The following is a 25120-nucleotide window of genomic DNA, read 5'->3' as shown; positions in this document are numbered from 1 at the left end:
AGCTTCTGTTGCACTGGATCCTCGGCTAAACTCGGAAGAGTAAAATGTGACGGAAATGATCATTTTTCTCAACTTTACATTCCATATTGCTTTGTCTGAAATATATATAATAATACGTTCACAATCAAGAAAACCTGTGTTTCACAACACACAAACTCGAAACTACGGTAAAACAACGGAATAACGATAAACAATCGCTTCACGCCGCATTGTTGCCAACCCAAAAGAAAACCGTATGAACTTATGCATCGACCAAAATTTCTGCTTCGGGATTTCTTTGTTTCCAATATATGCACATTCGTAGCTGGAACACAGGAATCCCGAAGCAGGAGTAAAAAATGAACTACTTACCAGAAGATAGTCAAGATATAATCACATACACGAAAAAAGTACACTATAGGCACTCTCCTTAAATGCTTTATGAGATAGGAGAGTTTTCTGGTAAGTAGTTCGTTTTCTATTTCCACTTCGGGATTTCTTTGTTTCAAATCTTTGCACATTCGTAGTAAGAACACAGGAATTCGGAAGCAGGAGTAGAAAATGAGCTACTTACCAGAAAATAGTCAAGATATAATCAGATACACTAAAAAAGTACACTACAAGCACTTTCGTTGAATGCTTTATCAGATGGGAGAGTAAGCGACAGGAAAAATGGAAGAATAAAATGTAGCTCTGAAGCATCCGGCTTGCAAAGGAAAAGAACAAAATATGTAAAATTCACAACCATTTGATCCCTGTAGAAGTTCTATTAGTATTTGAAATATTTCAGATGATTAGTTATAAATCTGTCTTCAGGGAACATGAAAGACTATGTTTATAAGTATATATGAATTTCCTTGGAGTCTTTGAAATATTTTATACTCCTATTAGGAAAATATTTTCAAGTGTAACATGGATAGTCCTGTATATTAATTAGGAAGCTTTTGATTGTCAAAATATTGTCAGGTAATGCATGAATAGTCAGCATCATTCGTCTGGAGAATATTAAGCAAATGGGGATAGTCTCATAAAGTGCGTAGGTAGATTTTGATTGAGAAAATATATTTTCCAGTGGCAGTTTCATATTGATGCAATTGATTCGACAAATCACGCAATTTCTGAAAACAATAAAGTTGTTTATATATGTTTTTTTAAGTTGTGAAATATTGTGGATTTTAAAAGATATGACATTTTTTATATTGATATTCAGCCATTCTTTTGCCAGACTGATTACATAAAATCAACCATCCCGTCTTAAAATCTTAACTACTGGCACCACTGACTGATTCTTGCACTACTTTAGAACCGAACAACGACTTGACCTTTCCAAGGATATGATAAGTGATTCATTTCAGACGTTGTTGCAGAACAGGAAGTGCAAGGTTTAGCAATGGTTATCATAAAAATGTTAAGAATGTGATTCGTAACTTAACTTCGTAGGTTTGGCGATTCTGCAGTTAGGATACCATTACAATGGCTTCTTTCTGCTTTTCTATTGAAAAATCAGTGTTGCCAGTTTAATTCTCGCCATTACCATAAGACAGCTCCTAGTGAAATTGTCGTTTAGATTTTATATATAAATGTTTTCAATGGACATGAATAGTCAAATGAAATAAGAGGATGTCTTTCGATTGAGAATTCTAGCATCACATGAGAAATACAGTGGCCTCTTTCGATTGAGAGAGTACTTTGAAACGTTTACAAAAGAAACTTATTAAGTAAATGAATAGTTCTAATTGGAGGAATTAAATTAATAATGAGATTATTAATAGCTTTAATTTGATTTTCAAGTGTCACAGAGAAATACACAACAATAAATTTTAAATTATCATATGTAGAGTCACGAATTTCTAGATGAGAGTTGAAGAAACAGGACCTAATAACAAAAGAAAATTGTGTCCAGACGACAATGATTGTTTTGTTAGTTAATTGTGTATTCATTAGGCAATTACAATTTATTCGGTTGCTACTTTCAAAGACATTGCTTTGTTTTATAAAATACACCATCATAAATATATTGTATTAAATCCTGCCCAACGAGGTACGTGCTAGACACGTGCCATTTAACTTCCCTACCAACGTTTTCGCAGTTCCCAGCATGTGTCACTAAATACTCTTCGAGGAATTTCTGACACTTGAAAGGTATTTTACATGCTTTACTAGAATGTGAGGAACGTGAATAGCACATATCTCATGTTCCACGGCCCGGTCGAGTGTATGTTGATTCGCATTGCGACACTCATTTGTCTATGCCCGCGAAGACATAGTTAGTGAAGGAAAAAGACGGGTTTGAAAAAAAGCGATAGTTCATCGTGAGGTGTGTACTCATAGTGTGTAATTAACATAAAATAAATTATGAACATCGTCTTCAAAATTTCTGTTTCTTTGATGTAAGTTACGTATAAAAGTTCAACGACTATTGTTTTATATGTTTGGCAATTTATGTATGTGACGTGTTTTCATTTCATATGTTCTCTGTACCACTTATGCGTTCAAACTTTTGCATAAACTTTCGTAGATCACTAGAAAAAAATATCTGCTCTGGTGAATAGGGTTACCACCTATCCAAAGCAAAATGTAGGGATACTTCACGCAACAAATGAAGGTTGAAATGTACGATCGTTTTTCTGCAATACTAAGGAGATAATATAAGTCTTGCTAGTGAAGAGAAAATCATATTTATCTATTTGATAAAAGGAAAGTGTGTCGTAAGTTTTTTTTCTTATTTTGAAGAATGTATAATAACGTGGAAATAATCACCAATAATAATAATAATAATAATAATAATAATAATAATAATAATAATAATAATAATAATAATAATAATAATGGAAATGTACAGGCGTTATGAAAGTTAGTGGTACCCTAAGCCATCAAAGCAGTATACGCCACTGGTGAGATGAAGCCGGAGAAACTTGAGAAAGACTATTGACATTTTCATCGACCACAAATTCATGAAGCCTGAGAACAAACCAGAGCTATATGCATCAGAATTAAGAACTTAACTATTTAAACACTGTGCCCTCCATATTATTTCGAGTAGAGTGCAAACACTGTTAACGAGTAATATAGAAATATAACTGCTGATTTCTATACATTGAAATTAATTATTTTTTTTTTTTTTTTTTTTTTTTCAGCTATAAGCTAAGAATAGAAAGTATGCTTCTAAAAGAGGAGTTCGCTGCCAATATGAACTACCTGGAACCTAGCATCAATGCGATGATAATGGCTGGAGAAGGTAACTTATGTATTATTGTCTTAATATCTATCTTAGAATGTTACATTTCTATTAGAGATATATTTTCAGGTAAAACATGCTTAGTCTTTTTAATTAACTGTGTAGCTGTTGATTTTTAAGATATTCTCTGGGAATGTACAAATAGTCAGGTGTAGTGAGTTGGTAATTTTTGATTTGGGAAATATTTTCAAGTAAATATGGATAACTCGTAAAATAACTAAGTAGTAGACATTGACTGGCAAATATTTTTAAGTAAAACACTGGTTGTCTCCTAAAATTAAATTTTTGTAAGTTGACTTAATTTTCTTGCCGTTTTCTCCGAAAAAAAAAAAAATCCTAAAAGTAGTGCGGTGAATGTTTAGAAGAAGGGGTTCAGAAGTACGTAAAAAAATGCAAAATTTACAGGAGAAACGGATGATGCAAGTACTTAGACCTAACATAACCTAACCAAATCTAACCTAATGAAACTAAACTAATAATAATAGAAATAAACGAAATTCTATTATTTTTTTCGAAACTTTGGTGTGAAAGAAGGTACATATTTGTTAACTATTAAGGCTATTCAAGGTATTGTCCTTTGCTTTTGATACATTTCTGGCTCAAGACTGAAATGAACTTTGGAAAAGTTTCGGACTTTTTTTTTTTTTTTTTTTTTTTAACCTTTTCATTCACAACAATTTTAATGTCTTCCACGTCCTGGAAATTGTGTTCAAGAAAGTTGTTCATGAAAGAGACAAACAAATGTAAGTCAAATAGGGCTAAATTAAAACTCTAAGGAGGTTGAAATATTACTGATCACCTCAATTTATCAATGGTCTGTAATGTTCCGTCGTGTAGAGACGGGCATTATCGTGGCGAGAAACAACACTGTCCAGTAGAATATACTTTGTTTTCCATCGAATAGTTTCTTTCAATCATGAATTAATATTCCCATAGCATTGTGTCCATAACTAATCACCACAACTCCTGTATGATCAGAACAGTTCTCTCTAGTCAACACACCTATTTTTTTCTCGGTTTCTATTCGTCACTTTTGTTACAAGTTTATTCCTAAACGAAGTTTTCCTTTCCCGGTACTTCCTCATCTATGTTCTAACATGGGAACCGCGAGAGCTAAGTGGTAGAATGCTCACTTTAGTGCGTGAGTCCCTGCTTCGATCTCAGTTTCCGCAAAGTGGGCTTTGTGGTTGACAATCACCGTATGCGTGGGTTTTCTCGTTGTTCTCCCATTTCCTCCCACTTTCTTATTTCCACTATTTACCATCCATCTCATTATTACCGTATTCCTTAGCCTTGTACATATTCATAGGACGTTTAACTTATATAATAATAATAATAATGTAGGTCTCCAGATGTCATCTACACCCTGCTTGGAATCTCTGAGGCTTGCCAACTTTATAGTTAGAAGGATTCGATCACAGCTCTTTACTTTTCTCGCTATTCATGTTGTTTGCTTAGTTATTTGCAAATAAAAAATTGTTAGCATTATACTACTCGGAGTAACGAATTGAAATTTGGGGGACCACATGTTGCCCTGTTGCAACATTATGAGACGTTCACTGTGCTTCTTCCGCCTCAGTGACAAACACTTCTGAAAATGTGTTTCAAGGCAACAACATTGTAATGTTGCCTCTTTCTGCAATAACTCTCCACATATAACCACCTCCTCGATGTTTATAATTGCCTCATTCTCGATGCCCTTAATAGCCCAGTGTGGTACTTACTACATCCATCCCGTCTTCAAACCACTGAACGGTCGTAGAAAGAGAAACATGTTTGTACCTAGGATATGAATGAATTCTTTATTCACAATATAAAGTAATAATAGTAATAATAAACAACTTGCGGCCGATACTGCAATTGACTTGAGGGGATGCGTTTGCGTCCTAAGGATTAGTAAAGGTAAATCTCCAATATTTATAAGGACCAAATATACAATACAAAACCTTGTATCATCTATGTTTTAACTCTATCTTGCAATATGGTATCATGTTCTGGAGAAATTCAAATCAGAGATTTAATGTTTTCAAAATTCAGAAGAAAGCCATAAGAATATTTTGTGATAAGAAGCCGAATTTTTCTTGTAGACATTTGTTTAAGGAGATCAACATATTTCCACTTGATAGTTTATATTTGTATCGTCTCTTTTTGTATTTGAAAGAACACTCATCGGCATTGGTAACAAATAAGGATGTACATAATCATAATACGAGAAATAAGAATGATTTTCATTTGTGTAATCACCGCTCAGCAATGTATCAAAAAAGTGTAAGTTACGGTGGTGTTAAATTGTACATGTTTCCTATTGATATAAAGTATGAAGAAAATATGAAAAGGTTCAGACAAAAGTTAAAATTATTTCTATTACAAAAATTCTTGTTATACGGTTGAGGAGTACGTAAATATCATGACAAGGTAATATTACTTTATTTTACTCATGTCTATTTTTTGTACATATGACGCATGTTACACTTACTTGAGGACATTCCTCATACTTGTAAGTTCATACAAGAGAAGTAAATACAATACAATACAATAGCTGCCACAACATATGAAAGACAACAAACTTAATCCGCCAACATGGCAACTACATTCACTAATACGCTAACTTAGTTATTGTGATAAGATCATGAGGAAGAACCTATAAGACATTCAGAAGAAAGTAATATATTTCAATTTTCTAAAACCTTGTATCATCCAATACAACTTTATTGTATCCCTGAATATTCGTTTGATTCATTCCGTCTTAGTTATGAGGTTTATACTTAAGCATTTTGTTTCAAAGCCGAAATCGTACTTATGTTAGGAATCACAGGGCTTTTAATAGGGATCTCCCTACGGAAACTACCGACGTACTAGTTCTATTATTATTATTATTATTATTATTATTATTATTATTATTATTATTATTATTATTATTATTATTATTATTATTATTATTATATGCTGTATTCATGTGTACTTTACTTCTAATTTTTCAGAATTGAAAAAGAACAGGAGACTGCAAGAAGTTCTGTACATGGTTTTGGTAGCAGGGAACTTCCTGAATTCGGTAAGTAGCAATACTCGAAACTTTGTATGTATTACTAGAGCAGCAAGCAAATGAAATACTGGAGTTGTTTAGAATTAGGGTTTTAGGGTCATTCTCGTAGTATCCCTCTCTACTGTCTCCTATTTTACTTTCCAGTGTCATGGAGACACTCTACCAGATACATTTTGGCTTGTTTCGCACCTCTTAATGGAGTAAGCAGGACTACTAACGCTTGTAAAACTATCTCATTTTACATTACATTCTGTTATTCATTTGAAATCCACCCTTTGCGCTCAAGAATAATGATATAAAGGAGAAAAAGGAAAGGTTGATGAACTGCATTCAAATTTTCATTTGAAACAGATGTAACTACTGCATTGATAACGTTTCGTCCTTTGTATCCAACATGAAATTTACTTAAATCAAAATAATCTTGACAAGCGCTTTATAAATTGTTCAGTTAAATAATAATAATAATAAAAACAGTAAGCGCTTTATAATGTGTTCAGTTAAATCAAAACAATTTTGGCAGTAAGTGCTTTATAAATTATTCAGTTAAATCAAAACAATTTTGGCAGTAAATGCTTTATAAATTATTCAGTTAAATCAAAACAATTTTGGCAGTAAGTGCTTTATAAATTATTCAGTTAAATCAAAACAATTTTGGCAGTAAATGCTTTATAAATTATTCAGTTAAATCAAAAAATTTTGGCAGTAAGTGCTTTATAAATTATTCAGTTAAATGAAAACAATTTTGGCAGTAAATGCTTTATAAATTATTCAGTTAAATCAAAACAATTTTGGCAGTAAATGCTTCATAAATTATTCAGTTAAATCAAAAATTTTTGGCAGTAAGTGCTTTATAAATTATTCAGTTAAATGAAAACAATTTTGGCAGTAAATGCTTTATAAATTATTCAGTTAAATCAAAACAATTTTGGCAATAAGTCTTTTATAAATTGTTCAGCAATCGAAGAGAAAACGATTTTGTTTTTAAGTTTCATGACTCATGATTATTCACCGGAGCAAAAGGAGACTGTGGTGTTGAGATCATGATAATAATGGAATGACGAAACTGAGAGAATCTCGGGAAAACCCACATACATTGTGTTTATCAAACACAAAGCTTACTTGGCGGTAGATGGGATCGAACCAGAGACCCTACGTGCCAGAAGTGACCACTCTGCCACTGAGCCACCGCTGTTCTCTGTGAAAAGAAGAAGATAGATTTTGTTAATTAAGATTATGTTATATAATCAAGTAATTTTGTTACCCTTTTTATTTCTTCATACATGATGGTTGTGGTATCAAAAGAAATTACATATTACTAGCAGAATGACCGTTCTTCGCACGGGAAGAATAATTTTATTTTGGACATAAAGGACACCAAAACTGTCAGCAATCAACTTACGAACCCGAAAAACTATGAATTCGACACCAATATCGATCATTTTCAATTATTTTTACACGTCACCATCCCCCGCTTAGGAGTACTAATGGAAGCTGAATTTGGATTTAAACGGCATCGGAAGTGTCATTGTTCATCTCAGCCACCCAGAAAACTATGGGTCATTTTCGATCATTTTTAAATATATCCCTCCCTCCCTCTTTTCTGAGTTGCACTATCAAAGTGATATAAAAACAATCCTAGGGTCGAACCTCATCAATGTTGAAAATTTGAGCGAGATCGCTCGGGTGGTTCAAGAGATAAAGAGTAACAAACATAGTACTTTCAATTTTATAATTTAGAAGATAGCTAGATTAATGACAAGATAATTTGTATACATGAATATCTTAAATAAAAATAAAATCTGACCGAAACAAACATTTATTATTATTAATCTGTCTTACAGTTTTGGTAATATATCACTGTATAGATTAGACATACTTTTACAGTACAATTGAAGGCTACAACTTATCCATGCGCATCAAATAAGCGAACCATCACTTCTAATAACAAATAAGTTTTTTTTTTTTTTTTAACAGTAAAAATGATAGGTGTTGCAGTAATTTCTTTTAACTGTCGATTAGATAGGCACATATAAATCATTTTCCAAATTTTCTAAGCAATGTGAGAGGTAGAAATATAAATTTAATAAATTATTATTAATTGCCAAAATGAAGTTTAAGATTTCTTCAGCTTATTAAATAGGCTAAGTTGTCATGTGTATGGCATCATGCTTGCTATTCTCTATAGATTTATGAAAATGTGGCAACAGCTTTTCAGGCTAAACAAATTAATTGTATCTAGTTTTGTTTATGTATCGGTATAATTGTGAGTTCTGAACAAAATTTTGAATAAAGAGATAGTAATAGTGCTTTTTAAACATTACTTTTGATAAAATCTGTAAAACAACGTATGTGTGTATTTCTTGACGGAACTTCGTTTGCTTGTGGAACATACACAACTACATGTGGAAATAGAAAATATTGCATTGTATTAATGAACAACTGTATCTAATTTCTTTAAACAGGGAGGTTATGCAGGAAATGCAGCTGGAGTCAAACTTAGCTCATTACAAAAACTAACTGATATCAGGGCGAACAAACCCGGGATGAATCTCATACACTACGTTGCCATGGTAAGTGTACATTAAGATTTCATGCTTCAGACAAACAAGTGCGAGTAGTGAACTAAATTAAACTAACCTAATATAATCTTACCTTTTAAAAAAAAATCGAAAATCGAAAAAATCTATTTTCCTTTGCATAAGGAAATAAACTTGGACACTTTGCTTGTAAGATGATGAAAAAATTGAATGCTGGGGAAACTTATGTGTTTAAATGTAAATTTAAACTTAGCAATTGTGATGCAGAATGCAGGTAATCAAACGCAGTTGAGTTCTTTCCTCTAGTCGCTGCCGGAATTTAGATTTTGGGAGAAATATTATTCTGGCGACACTGAAATTTCTATGGACAACAACACTGAAAATTCTGCTGTAGAATAACATTGTCTATAATTATGGTAAGTTGCATTTCATTACCTCGTTTCACTTATGAAAAACAAGCAAAAGAAAAATGGTAAATTTTGTATTATTTTTAGTATGTCAGTCTCTTATAGTTGCAACGTAAATCATCCAGCAGTTCTCAATACTTGCAGATGGTTCAGAGTATTGCATAATCAGTGGTAAAAGTTTCACTATTAAACAAATGACAAAATCTTCCACTTCTGACAACTATTAGAAGGAACAAGCAATATCCAAAATTGTTTCTACGTTATCCTCTTTCCTCATATTTTTTGATAATAGCCAATAGGTACATCCTACTGTGTGCAACAATACAAACGACACTTATACGAAGGTGCAGGTGCGTGGCAAGCTGGCAACAAAAATTAATCTAGTTTCAAGTTTTCACAACTATTTAACAATTACAATTGTATTTTTCGATATACAACTGATTACAAATAAGAACCATATAGAAAATACAATTTTCTACGTATTAGTTTAATATGATTAATTTTTCTTGCCATGCATTTGGAACCGTGAGTGAATGTCTTTTGTATTTAAATGCATAGAAGGATATATCTATCGACTTTTATCACGAAATTCAAGGAGTGAAAACATAAAAACAATTTTGAAGATTGGTTTTCCTTCTAGTGGTTGTCAGGTTAGACGTTCGGGATTTTTTTTTTTTTTTTTTTCACCATGTCATTTGTTGAGGAGCGAAATTTTCGTCATTCGCACTGAGGAAGAAGTGAACAATACTCTGAAACCATTTGCAAGTATTGCGAGTTGCAATTCAACTCCATGTTAAAAGATAGACTTATTTTCTGTTAATAGTCCTTGTATCACCGTGTCACTACCTCTACAATTCCCACTGGTTAAAAGTATATACTCGGTAAGCAGTAACCGTGTATTTTTTCCTTCATTACATGTATAATTGAGAAATATCTCCTCCCTTTAATTTTAACAATGTAGTATAATATGTATAATAATACTAGATGATGTGGTAAATTAAAAAGTCTAAATAAAAATAAAATATTTCCCTAAAGTGTACTATAGACAGGTGTTACTGATTTTCAGTTTACGCTTATTATTGTTGTTTTTAGAATTAGAATTCTAATTCTAATATCACTAATTTGATTCATTTTTGTCTTACTTGTACCTAGAGGAGGTAAAAGGTAAGTTGGCATACTAAAGTAAAAATGTTTGGATTTGTTAATCCGTTACTTTATTTGAGTATACTTTATTTTTTGTATCAGAAAGCACATTATCATGTAAGATTTTATTACATTCTTTATTGTATGCATAGTTTCAATCTTAATGTAATTTTCTCAATCTTAACTGAATGGGTTGTTTTAGTCTCAATTTCTGGCCAGGGACGTAGAATTTTTGATGTTGGCTCAGGATCTTGAGGTAAATGGGGTCTTAAGTTTAGAGGTACCCCTTCAGTTTCAAACCTATAAAAAGGCATTTAAAACATTAAAAATTGTTAAGCTAGGTTACGTTAGGTTACCCGGTAAGACTTTAGTTAGACTAGAACAGTGACTGGAACCGGTTCTCATAGAAGCTTCAGTTATCACTTAAATTCAGTAATCTGTGGTTCTCATAAAAATTTAATCGATTCTCTTCATTATTCTTATAAAATTCTGTAGAACTCAATGCGGAGATATCACATTCAACGTACCGATTCGCCATCCTATAAACTACCATGCTGCTGAATCATCGAAACCTTCCGCGTTTTGCAAATTGACCCGTTTCTACATATCTTTTCTCTTATTAAACATGACTTTAATGCCAAACTTATACACCTAAAGCTTACATAAGAACTACAAATCATTATTTTTCACCTCATTTCTCCTGTAAATTTTCCTAACTTTTATTTAAAAATAAATAAATAAAACGAAGGGGCAACTCTAAACTTAACCCTAATTGGGAAACTTCTTAAATTAACATTTGCATAATGTTAGTCAAGGAAGCCAAATATAATGACGTAGGAATAGATTTGCTAACCGTACAAGAACGCATCCCATCTAATCGAAATTATGGGCTCAAACCACATACTTCTTAACAGTTTCGGATATCTACCATATCCTTCATCAGACACTATATTGATATTATATAAACAATATCCAATCCAAAGCCATGGATATTGTTATTATATAACTGTGATAACTGTTTGATGCGCTTGATCAGTAATATGGCATTTATGATGCAAAATAAAAGAATTTGTGATGAGAAGAAAAAAAAAATAGAATTTGTGATGAGAAAAAATATGATAGAGGAGCCTTACACAGAATTGTAACAGTATTAAAAGTGATAATTATATGTGTAACTTAGAAATGAAATGTAATTTGTCAGTTTTACGTCCCACGGCTATCCCGGCTAGGCTAAAGGAGATGGTGATGGTGAGAAATAAATCAATGGTGGAATGAATAAAGTGGGTGGAAAGGGGAAAACCCTGAGAAAACCCACGAACACAATGTTTGTCCACCACAAAACCCACTTGGCGCGAGATGGAATCGAACCAGGAACCCCACGCACCAAAGGTGAACGCTGTACCACTAAGCCACCGTGTCCCCCCCCCTGTGTAACTTAGAGTATGTACTAAAGCTAGAATTGGAGTGTTAATGGATTAATTGATACTTTCGAAACTAATGTAGATGAAGATGTCAAAAATAAAATAGTAAAAGAGGGAATTTATTGGTAAGAAGGACACAGAAGAACAGCGGAAAAATAATTAGAGACTATTCAAGTTGAAAAATTTATTGTCTGTGTTACTAATATACGTCACTTAATAATTGTTTAACTAAAAGTCCAGTAACTTTAAAAACTCTTTAAGATAAAAAGTTCTGGCATATACTAGTTAACACTAACTGACTTTGTTCATTGAAACTTTCTCTTACTTAAGATGGTGTTCAATTTAATAGTAACGAACATAAATTCAAGAATAAACAAGTTAAAGAATTAAAGAAAAGAACGCATTAATTCTTTAACTAGTTGATTCTTTGTGTTCACAATTGTTAAAATTAACATACCTTTCATGAACGTTGTGATTGTCCTCTTTACCTTTTGCTAGTAGACGAAGGTCCCCAATAATCAGAGATGCTATTCTATTGACGATTCTAAAATAATTGTACATTGCTTGGTAACATTGTAGTGTACTCTCTATGGTTGTTTAAAGAAGCCTTAAGAATTAGCAGTACCTTTAGGAAAGTTGTAACAAAAGATAGTAAATTTTTAACATGGGATTCAACCATGCCGTTATAATAATAAAACAAACAGTATTCTTTTTAAATATGGGATTCAACCATTTTCCATTGATGACAATAAAACAAACAGTAAATTTTTACAACATGAGATTCAATCATTTTCCACTGATAATAGTAATAAAACAAACAGCATTTTTTTTAAAACATGAGAGTCAACCATTTTCCATTGATGACAATAAAACAAAAAGTAAATTTTTAACATGTTATTCAACTATTTTCCACTGATAACAGTAAATTTTTAAGATTTGTTTCAATCATTTTCTACTGATAACAATAAAGAAATAGTAATTTCTAGAAAGTGCCGTTATAAAACTCTCTGCCGTTATAAAACAAATGCCAGTTCTCTGTAGAAAGATACTGCATATGTAGTAAGTGTGTATAGAGTGAAAATAGACAAACAGTTCAATTTACTTCAGTTCGTGTTATCAGAAAAATTGTAAGCTAACCTAATAAATGTATAAGAACAATTTTATTTTGTATTTCGATTCTTTGTGATGCACTCATACGGTTTCAGTGTTCTCTGACACTTTCTTCGGTGATATTTATTAATCGCTAAGCTGGACGCATACTCTCTCTTTCTGTGGAACTCTCCTGAGAAAATAGTGTTAACTCTTTAAAAACTATAGTACTAATTTTCATATTTGTTTATTTATTGAAAAAACTGTTTTGGACAATTAATAATGTTGTCACTAGTCTTAGGTCTTTATCCTTCCAGTAAGTAAAATACTAACGAAATTCCAGACAGCTGTTGATCCCTTTCCAATACATAAGGAAACGGGCTAGTTAGGAAAAGTATGACACCTATTTTAAATACCAACTAGTGAATGCACCCAGTTTAACAAGCTCTAGACGTCACTGAAGAAAGTGTCAAAGAAAAGTGTAAACGTATGAATAAATCACTAAAATTCGAGATATATTGTAAGATTTCTTATTTGAATTATGTATCATATAGCATCTATCAGCAGGCTTGTAGAGCCATATTCAATATATACATGTTAAAGGTTGTAATTATTGCTTTCGTTTCTTTCCTACATGCATATACAGAACGTACGTTAGTTTTTAGCACGTTGTTCTATAACGGAAAGAAATCCAGTTTTAAATTAGAAAAATATATTCAACATGCATGCCACCAGCGTTGTCAGATTTGAACATTAAAAGTAGCGGATTTAAACTATTTGTAGCCCAAATATAAAAATGAATTATTTTTACAACTTTACACTTTTATTTATTTTCCTTATCCGTTTAATGGAAACACATGGAGTTAGAAATATGTCAGATGCCTGGATTGTCAACTTTTGCCAGGCAGCAACCGGAATTGTTAGTAGTGGTATGTTAGGGCAAACTCCGTACTACATGCACTACAGTTGAACGACAATGTGTAGTGAACTGAACAGACGGCGATAGTGTAAAAGGAGTGACCTTTCTCAGTTTCCAGAAAGTACATCTTTGCTTAAGTCAGTTTAATGGGTTCTGAGACAGGGCCGTGCCGTGGGTGAACGAGCGGGGCGACGGCCCCGGGCGCCGAAGTAAGAGGGGGCGAAAAATTCGGGAGAAAAAAGGAAAAAAGATACGAAAATTGTTTGGAATACATGTATGGGGCGCCGTCGTATACTCTCGCCCCGGGTGCTGATTTTCCACGGCACGGCCCTGCTCTAAGATACACTTTACAAAGTCTACAGCACACTTTTTCACTTTTGTTCCTCACTTCTTCAATTTATTTGCTAAATTCTTTATCTCCGAACGACAAATTTTGGAAATTTTTTATTATGTTTATTCCATTTAGTCACATTACATTTACATGTTCACGTTCACACAGCTTCGATTAACAATTAGGCCTATGCATTAACTGATACAGTAACACGATCACCAATATTGCAACAGCGCAAATTCAACAGAAGTCTAGTATTGCCAGATTTGAAGATTAAAAGGCAATAAAACAAAACAAAGATTCAACCACTAACGAACATGTAAAACCATTAATCATTGAGAATAGAATATTTAACAAACAAAACTTTAACACAAGAAACACGGACCAAAGCTTCAAACCCACCATATTTTAAACTATAATATGTAACGCTTTCGGATATCTAACATATCCTTCCTCAGGTACTGTATAACATAAATGAAACATAACATTTACATAATGAAACATAACATAAATGAAACAAAATATAACATAAATAAAAATGAGGTATTTTCATTTATGTTATATAGTGTCTGAGGAAGGATATGTTAGATATCCGAAAGCGTTACATATTATAGTTTAAAATATAGTGGGTTTGAAGTTTTGGTCAGTGTTTCTTTTGTTAAAATAATCAATCCAAAGCCATGGATAGTCTTGCTATTGAAACAAAACTTTTATTATATTATATAAAACTAATATTTTTTTGTGATTTCATACATGAAAATAAAAATATTCTTAAGAGTTATAGCCCGAAGATAATTAAAATTATCCCAAAAAGTAGCATGTCGTCCAATTTGATATTTTGGTAGCGTGGGCTCGTAAAAAGTTGCCCAATCCGCTACTTGTAGCCCAATCTGGTGACACTGCATGTCACTTGAACGCGTAACTAATCAATCACCATGAGACACATTATTTTCTATTAGTTTTGAAGGAAATTTTGTTAAAACTCCCGTAAGAATTTATTCAAAGGGGTTCCTACGTTAGAAGAAAACAATTTGTTGAATAAATTAACTATATTGTCAACTATTAAGATACATTGAATGCAAATGTCCGTAATTTAACACTGAAAAAAGTGTTTCAAAAATATTATTTGTTTTATTTTTGTCAATACAGATAGTTGAATCCGATATTAAGCATTTCTTCTTTTCTGCTATAGTTCTTCCCAAAGAATTGCTGACTCTTAAGACCTCTAAAAGAAAGAGTTGAAGCCCAAACTGAATTTATGAGACACCATTGCAGCATAAGACAACGACAGTCCAACTTTTTCTAATTTAACTTATTTATTTATTTATTTATTATTTAAATTACTTTTTTCACAGCAAGCTGAAAAGAAGAACAGAGAGCTTCTGAAGTTCCCCGAAGAAATGACGGTTTTAGAAGATGCCACAAAGTAAGTTACTAGAATATTAATTTTGTAATTTATTCTTTAAAGTAGAAATGTTAGTGAAATTATTATGCTTTTTAAAACTTTATTTATTATTTTTAGCCAAATATAGCAAAATTTGTACTTATCCCACGTTACCATGTATTATTTCCGGTTCTGAATAGGTTTTCTGTTAATACGTATTATATTTCAATGACATAAATTATTTATATTATTGTAACGAGTCATATAAATAACATAATACTATTATGTATAGCATAATTTATATTATCCTTATAAGAAACAGTAGCACGTGTTACCTGTTTGTGCAGAGTCTTTAATACTGCGTTTAAAGTTCTGGAGGAACTGATCTTTGGTATATTAAGAAAAGTACATAGATGAGTAGGGATAACTGCAAGTAAAAACTTGTAGTTAAGTAAAAAGAAATCGTAAGTGTAAATACATCTTAAAACGTAATATAATAGTTACACAGGGTGCATCCGATAGCTTTGAGATAAATAAAAGGCATTTTGCAATGTTGCTTGGAGTTACCAACATCTAAAGCGTTGATATATCTCTTATAATTTATGAAAGCATCTCTAATAGGCTAGTTCTTGTCCGATTGTTTCCTATCCAAATATCAACACAAACACTTATTTCTTATTTACATACAGGGTATTTCAAAAAGAATGACCTGATTCTAAAAGTTCATATAAATTGATAAAAACATACTACAAAAATGGGATAAATTGCAAAATACTCAGAAAATTTTCAAGTTTTAGCTATGCTATTATAAATGGTGTACCATTTCCACCGTTTCTACCATTTCATTGGAAGTGCGAAGCCGACCTGGACTCTCATCTTTGCACAAGCATACTGTCTCTTCAAATTGGCGATACCAACGACAAATATTTTTGGGTGCAGGCGGATCAATGCCAAACGCCGACGAAAAACACGCTGGACCGAAAACACTGACTCAGTCTTTGCAATCTGCAGCACACAAAACGCCTCCTGCTGAGCGGATGCCATCTTATTTCTGACTTATTGCAAACTGAGAAGACGCATTGACTGACATCTAACGGCAGGTTTCTGAAACTCTAGGCCACGCGCATTCAAATAACACTCATTTTCTTGCTGGCATGTTTCATGTTCCGTAATTATTACTGTCCAAAATCAGGTCATTTGTTTTGAAACACGGTGTACAATAAAAGAAATGTATCCTTTACTATCTTTTCAATATTACTATTAGATTTCTGTATATATATATACAGTACAAATCAGCGTACTGTCCACAAATGACAACCAACATCTGGAAAATGAAATTCCGCATTCATTCCGATGTTCTTTGAAAAGAAATGAGGAAAGTAGAAATCAATTATTCTTCTGCAAATCGGAGAAAGAAAAGGTTATTCGATATATCTACTTAAAAGTGTCGATGGGAGATTGAAAAGGACAATTTAAATTCAACGATAAAACAGGGATGAATATTGAGAAACTTCATACATACTGTAAAAGTTGTATTACAGACAATTTACAAAGTGTAGGTTATATCTGGTTTCTTGTGGGTGTGTGAGTTTATATAGGAAGACAAAAATATTTCTACTGGAATATTTGAATTAAAGGACATTTGAGATACGTAAAAATGAACCATGGATACGTGCCTGTCTTTACAGGTATTTCTTTACCTTATATCAGTAACGAATTTAGATTTTTTTTTATTAATCTCGGAATGGGGAGGGAGCGTGAAGTTTTTAAGCATAGATATGATTAACACTAGCTTCTTTATCCTTCAGAATTCCGGAATTTGGGGACTTCAGCCCGAAAGCGTTCTCCCTGTAACCACCACTGCCTTATATAATAATAAGCTACAGTGTAATTCTCAAATAAATATGAATAACTTATCTGACATTCCTATTTGAGTTGCTATTTTCTTCCATTCCCTATTTAAAATGTAATTTAAAATGTACGTATTGTGTTGTTTGTGCCTCTTATCCCATATTGCTGGAACATACCTTATTAGTTCTACTAATATGTCTTTCATAATCAAATTTAAAGTGCAGCAAAATTTCTTAAGCATAGATACTATCCTCTGCAGACGAAATTCTGTACAAATGAAGATTTTCTTCCGTGCAGCGATTCGGGGAGAACCAATGAGAACACGAGTTACAGCGATTCCCCTGAACATCGATGTAAAAACAAACTTGGTTGTTTATCATCGAGACCAGTCATTCACCATCCAGGTCGCGATGTAGCGTACATCTCCGGCATGGGCTTATCCATTTGAACCCATGTGTTTGTGTCATTATCGAGGCTTAAACCTCGACCTCGGTCGCGAGATATCTTCGGTATGTCTTTATCCTGATACTATTCAACATATATACATGTACGAAATATAAACCTAAAAATCTTAAATATTTACATATTTTTTTTTAAATAATAGGTTTAATCTCGACTCAATGTAATAGAGTCGAGAAACCTGCGATCATTTTTGTTGAGAAATAAAAATAAAGAAAAAACATATACAGCGGTTCAAATTTCTATGTGTTTTTGATATTTCAACGAAAGGCTGATATTGAAAATGGCGTTGCAAACAAACCACATAATAACAGATTCACATAATAATGAGAAAAAATGTTAGTATACCTGTTTCAAATCTCACAAAACATATTTATCACAGTTTAACTTTTTAGAAATTAAGTTCCCAAAGAACATAACTTCAGAGCCGTTTAGTTCGTTACTGGCTAAAAGGAAAACCGTTCAGAAAAATATACAAACTGATGTCAAAGAATAAATTGTGCTCGTAAATATAGAGTTATATAAAATAAATGTTATATTTATAAATACAATATTGTAAAACTTTATTTTAACAAATTTCTTGTATTTGTCGAAAGTATTGTTTGGGAAAAGATAAAAGTTGAATAAACTTTCAGTCTAATGTAAATGAAATTCTTTCCAACCTATGTTCTTCTATAAATCATAATTGATTAAATTTCTAGTCTTAATTGTAATTAATTAGCTCATTAGACACTATCGTATTATAACTTATTACATTCTAATATTAACTAACTTACTCTAGGATAATTCCTATTCCAGTAAAATGTATTGTTAAGAAGGAAATAAATTACTAATACTGTATTAGCAGGCAGAAATCAGATCTAATACGTAAATTAGAAAAATCGTTAAGTAAAGCAACATTTATTTAAAAAATAATAAATGTGCAACAGTTTCGCCAACTAACTGAACATATTGGCTTCATCACACTTATAGGTTACAGTGTCTGATGAAGCCAATATGTTCAGTTAGGTGGTGAAACTGTTACACATTTATTATTTTAAATAAACGTTGCTTTGTTCAGTGAATTGTATTTCTAGTTTGACTTATGCGGGAACAGTTTCATACTAGCTTTGCTATCTTAAATAACTTAAACTAGAAATACAATTCACTGAACAAAGCAACGTTTATTTAAAATAATAAATTTGTAACAGTTTCGTACTAGCTTTGATATCTTAAATAACTTAAACTAGAAATACAATTTACTGAACAAAGCAACGTTTATTTAAAATAATAGAAGTGTAACAGTTTCATACTAGCTTTGCTATTTTAAATAACTTAAACTAGAAATACAATTCACTGAACAAAGTAACGTTTATTTAAAATAATAAAAGTGTAACAGTTTCATACTAGCTTTGCTATCTTAAATAACATAAACTAGAAATACAATTCGCTGAACAAAGCAACGTTTATTTAAAATAATAAATGTGTAACAGTTTCATACTAGCTTTGCTATCTTAAATAACTTAAACTAGAAATACAATTTACTGAACAAAGCAACGTTTATTTAAAATAATAAATGTGTAACAGTTTCATACTAGCTTTGCTATCTTAAATAACTTAAACAAAAATACAATTCATTGAACAAAGCAACGTTTATTTAAAATAATAAATTTGTAACAGTTTCGGCAACTAACTGCACATATTGGCTTCATCACACTTATAGGTTACAGTGTCTGATGAAGCCAATATGTTCAGTTAGTTGGCGAAACTGTTACACATTTATTATTTTTTTTTTTTTTTAAATAAACGTTGCTTTTGCTAAGCAATTTGTATTTTTAGTTTAAGTCATTTAAGATAGCAAAACTAGTGAAAACCAGTTAGTAAATTAGAAGGATGCTCTAGATTTGAATTGTAATAATGTTTTGGTTAATTATTACTACTAAGAATAATATATTATTCAAAATGATGAGTATTTTCTTTTTTGCAGGACTACAATCGAACAATTACAAAACGAGATAAACACGCTGGATACCCGCATCAAAAAAGTTACCAAACAAATCGAAATGCCGTCCACAGAACAAGAAATTAAATTGCAGATGAGAGAATTTTTACAGGTAAAGCACCGTCTGTTTCTTTGACATTATTAAAGAGTTATGGATAGTTTTGTTAAATGGAAAAAAAATAGAATTAACATTAAGATTAGAATAACTTGAAAATTAAAATTTTTCTACTGCACAAATTACTAAACATTTATCTTTCTTTTGTTTTGTGCTATGAACATTTTGCAAAAGCAACGTAAACCGTGTGTGTGTGTGTTAGGGTCCTTAATTTTTGATTGTCAGATACTAATTAAAACTCCGATGCTCATTAGTAAACGTGGCCAGACTTACTGTCCTTAATTGTTTCACGTAACAAATATGCTTAACACCTAACATTAAGCTTAAGACACAATCCAACTGAATTAGACTCCCACATATTTACTACTAATTGAAACTACGTTCTCCATATTAAGTCACAACTCTCTCACAATGTAGATTGATTACATTTCGCAAATAGGGATGACCTTTTACGAAAAATCCTTTTCTTTTTTCTTTCAGAAATCTCATTTTCCTATTTTTCTTTTGCGTTTTCTCGAATTTTTTTTTTAAAAAATCAGTTTTACTTTTTCGATGTTTTTTTTTCATTTTCCATTTTTCGAAAACTCTTTTTCCATATTTCGCTTTCTTTTTTTTTTTTTAAAAAAAAACTTTTTTGATAGGTACTTTTTAAAAAAATATGTCCGTCCTATTCTCTACCAGTAACTTCAGATAATTATGTTATGTATAAATTATTATCTCATTCTCATCTACATTGATCATTTATATTTAAAATCATCAACAAATCAATGATCAATAACTAAAGAACAACAATATATTTTAACACGTAGATCTGGCATATTTTGTTAAAATAACTAACTCTCACTTAAAATGTACTGTGGATGAATAATTTTTAATTGAATGAAATACGTGTAAAGAATACCATCGTATTGGTACCGGTACGTTGAGTTAGTGTAAATTGTAAAACTTTGCTTGCGCAGGTTTGGCTAGAGGATAGGTACAATAAATTACAGTTTGAATTTTGTTTACTATTAACTTTTATTGCAAAACTTTTTATAAACAGTACATTACAAATATTACTTTAATGTAAATTTTTTAATACTAGGTAAAGACAGGAGACTCAAAGTTCGAGCGGCTTAGAGCAGGATTTTTACGGAGTTCCAAAGAAGCTCCCCAACAGGGGGAGGGGGTAAGAGTTATAGAACTCCGAAGCAAGCTAGGTGGATGAGGTTAGGAGTTTTAACAAAGCTCTGAGCAAGCTGAGTGGTCAGAGAGAAAACCTAGAGTTTCGAGCAAACTAGAGGCTTTGAGTTAGATATCTCCTAGAGCTCCGAAGCAAGCTAAAGGAAGGAGATGACCAGTCGCAGACTGGTGCTTGTTGCCAAAATCCTCTCGGTTATATAGGTGGTCCAGGTGAGCCGGTGACGCTGTTGTTCCTTGTTATCACATGACCAGTGGTGTTACTGTTGCCTCTGTTGTTGACAGTTATAGTAATCCTTAGTAAGACGCACGTGATTAATGTTTGTTATCTAAAGCACGTGTCTGTTGTTTGTAAACACAATCATGGGAGATATTACAATATAATGATCACTAACGTTTCAGAAAGTTATTTATGATTTTGCGTAAAAATAAATAAATAAATAAAATGTAGAAGATATTTGTGAAGGCGAAGCTCTTCATTACTGTCTAGATATCGAGGGCAATAGGATTAACCGAATTTATACTAGGAATATAAAAATACTTTTAGGATTCCCAGGACACATTATACATTATTACATAGTTAACAACAGTGTATCTTCTTTAAGATATAAGACTTGTTCACCCACCTCATAGTTAACAACATTGTATCTTCCTTACAATATAAGACTTGTTCACCCACCTCACAGTTAACAACAGTGTATCTTCCTTACAATGTAAGACTTGTTCATCCACCTCATAGTTAACAACAGTGCATTTTCCTTACAATATAAGACTTGTTCACCCATCTCATAGTTAACAACAATGTATCTTCCAGTTAAAGGGTGTTTCTTTCTCACAATGTAAGACTTATTCAGCCATAATGTAAGACTTATTCACCCACAATGTAAGACTCAGTTAACAACAGTGCATTTTCCTTACAGTATAAGACTTGTTCACCCATCTCATAGTTAACAACAGTGTATCTTCCTTACAATATAAGACTTATTCACCCTCCTCATAGTTAACAACAGTGTATCTTCCTTAAAATATAAGACTTGTTCACCCATCTTTTAGTTAAAAACAGTGAATTTTTCTTACAGGATAAGACTCGTTCACCCACCTCATAGTTAACAACAGTGTATCTTCCTTAAAATATAATACTTGTTCACCCATCTCATAGTTAATATCACTCTATCTCCTTTAAAATATAAGACTTGTTCACCCATCTCATAATTAATATCAGTGTATCTCCCTTACAATATGACTTGTTCACCCACCTCAAAATGCTTTCTATCAATATTTCAAAATAACTATGATATCTCAACTTTGTAATAACCATCTAACAGGTAGGAGAATGAAGAAATGTACGTGAATGGAAGAAAGAACCAATGAAGGAAAGTTAGAAGTAGCAGGATAGAAAGCAGCGATAGTTTTAGATAGCTTTATAAAAACGAAAAGAACTAGTTAGAATACCATTGGGTAAGAAATTGTATTTAACAGACTTAAAAAAAATCTCAATTCGACCCGTTTACATATTGTGTCTAGGTTCACGCATAACTTCACACTTATTTTTAATTTTTTCTTCTAAATCGTAGTTCCAATACAATAATTGCAAGCTTATCGCCTTTTAAACTAATTAATAAGTAAATAAACACTGCTTCAATTGTATTGCATATAATTCTAGATCGCAGAGCAGGAAGTAACAGCCCTTCAAGAAGATATGGAAGTCCTGGAGAATGTAAGGAAAGAATTGGCTGATTTCTTCTGCGAAGATCCTGCAACATTTAAACTCGAGGAGTGTTTCCGTGTGTTCCATGGCTTTTGTATAAAGTTCAAACAGGCCATCTTTGAGAACGAACGAAGGAAACAGCAAGAGGAGCAAGCAGAGATGAGAAGAAGACAACGAGAGGAGCAACTAGCTAAGAAGAAACAATGTAAGTGGCTCATCTCTATGTTGCTGATAGTCTACTGGTTTGAATTTCAGTAACTGAATATTTCGGAAAAGGTTTCCCTTATTAAACAGAACAATATTTTTGGGGCGGCACGGTGGATCAGTGATAGAGCGTTTACCTCTGGTGCATGAGGTTCCTGGTTCGATCTCCATCCAAGTAAGTTTGTGGTGGACATTGTGTCCGTGGGTTTTCTCAGGTACTCCCACTTTCTCATTCCCCCAATTCGTCCATCATCATTCATTTGTCTTAAGGACATAACCGCGAGGCGTAAACTGAAAGATTTGAAAGAAAGAAGATCAAGGTTTGAACTTTATCTTATATTGATAATATTTTACATTTTTAATAGATGCATATATCTTGTGGAATAAATATAGTCAGAAAGAATTTGTTAAATGAAACACTAAACTTATTAGCTTTTTTTAAAAACGAATTAATCACATAGAAATGTAACTAGCTTGTTTATATTATCAAGACATTTAAAAAAAAAATAGGTGTACCTATTTATTTTTATATAATCACGAACAATTACGTTTTAAGTCATGCATGTAACCTTATTTTATATCTTAAACTGTTCGAACAACTGCATTTCATTTTATTGAAATACAAACACTTTCAAGAACACTTAAAAACATAATTATTTGTCAGTATGAAGAAATAAATAGGTGAACCTATAATAGATAAAGTTTGATAATACAGGTATAAACTAAACTAGTTACATTACTAAGTAATTATTTCTTTTAAAAAATGATTTAATGATCAAAGAACCTATAATAGATAAAGTTTGATAATACAGGTATAAACTAAACTAGTTACATTACTAAGTAATTATTTCTTTTAAAAAATGATTTAATGATCAAAGAATCTTCCATTTAACAAATTTTTTCTGGGTACACTTTTTTCACAAGGTGTTATGTGCATCTCTAAAGATGTAAATATTACCACTGCAAGATAAAGTTCAAGCTTTATTCTGTTGAATAAAGAAAATATTCCTAAATATGCACAAACTGAAATTCAAACTATTAGAAAGATGGCAATGAGTAAGTTTAATTTATACAGGGTGTTTCAAAACAAAACCAACGTTTGGAGGTGATTCCTGACACCAGGATAAGACAAAAAGTATAGACCAACCTGGATGTACAAGTGGTTTTTTTTTTTTTTTTTTTTTTTTTTTTTTTTTTTTTTCGTAGTTGTAGGCTGCCAAAACATGAAAAAATGAAGTTCAAAGATCGATAGCTCCAAAACTATGGAACCTGCCGTAGCCAGGTCAAGACTTCACTTTGGAAGTAATATGTGCTCTTTCCAAAAATCCATATTTCAGAATCCGTAGGTACTCACGCAACAATTTTTTTATAGAGAGTTTGTCTACAGGCATATAATTTGAAATACTCACCAACTGCCTCTATAAAAATTGTTGCGGAAGTACCGCAAGATTCTGAAACATGGATATTTGGATAGGACACATACTAGCTTCTAAATGAAGTCTTGACCCGACTACGATAGGTCCCAGAGTTTTGCAGCCTACAACTCCGAAAAGAAGCATTTGTGCATCCAGGTTGGTCTATACTTTTTATTTTATCTTGGTGTCAGGAATCACCTTCCAAACATTGTCGGTGTTGTTTTGAACCATCCTGTATAAGTGTTTCGTACGTTCTTTAAGTAATTATAAATGTGAATGGAATGTAAGAAATAAAGAAACTATCCCATTTTATGTCAAGATATTACATCAAATAAAATAGTAGACTTCATTTGAATTTAGCATGAGATTTGAGTTGGTTATTAAACTTGACAATTATTTCGTATACACCCTGTATATCAATACTTATAAACATAAATCAAGAAAGGAGACGTTCATTTCGTTTTATTTTCATTTAGCAGTATGACGACGCATTTTCTTTTATTATTATGAAAAGGGAATTATACAGTAATTTCCCACTTCAGTTTCGTCTGAAAAAATAATTTCTTTAGATGATGTAAGTAAATGTGGGTGTGAGCTATTAGTCATGTGCTGTGTTGTAGTTCGGTACTTATTTCACGTGACACTAGTCTATGTTTTGATTGGCTCAAGACTGTTCCTTATACACTAATGCGGTGACTTTATAATGATAAACGTATA

General features: G+C 32.0%; 1 protein-coding gene across 2 annotated transcripts in view; it reads left to right on the top strand.

The window, feature by feature from the left end:
* The window catches only part of LOC145681179 (uncharacterized), a gene marked incomplete at its 5' end in the record, with an annotated part of 393968 nt that overhangs the window by 327098 nt on the left and 41750 nt on the right, over positions 1-25120 (top strand). For both annotated transcript variants that reach the window (XM_081752658.1, XM_081752657.1), the window contains 6 exon segments: positions 3117-3217; positions 6199-6269; positions 8723-8830; positions 15463-15533; positions 19768-19894; positions 22740-22989. In XM_081752658.1, coding sequence (XP_081608784.1) covers positions 3117-3217; positions 6199-6269; positions 8723-8830; positions 15463-15533; positions 19768-19894; positions 22740-22989 — 728 coding nt within the window.

The sequence above is a fragment of the Thermobia domestica genome, chromosome 3 (genome assembly GCF_964235325.1).
Source record: "Thermobia domestica chromosome 3, izTheDome1.hap1.1, whole genome shotgun sequence".
NCBI classification, from domain to species: Eukaryota; Metazoa; Arthropoda; class Insecta; order Zygentoma; family Lepismatidae; genus Thermobia; species Thermobia domestica.
Note: the sequence above shows the minus strand (reverse complement) of the source record. Positions and strands in the feature narration are given on the sequence as shown.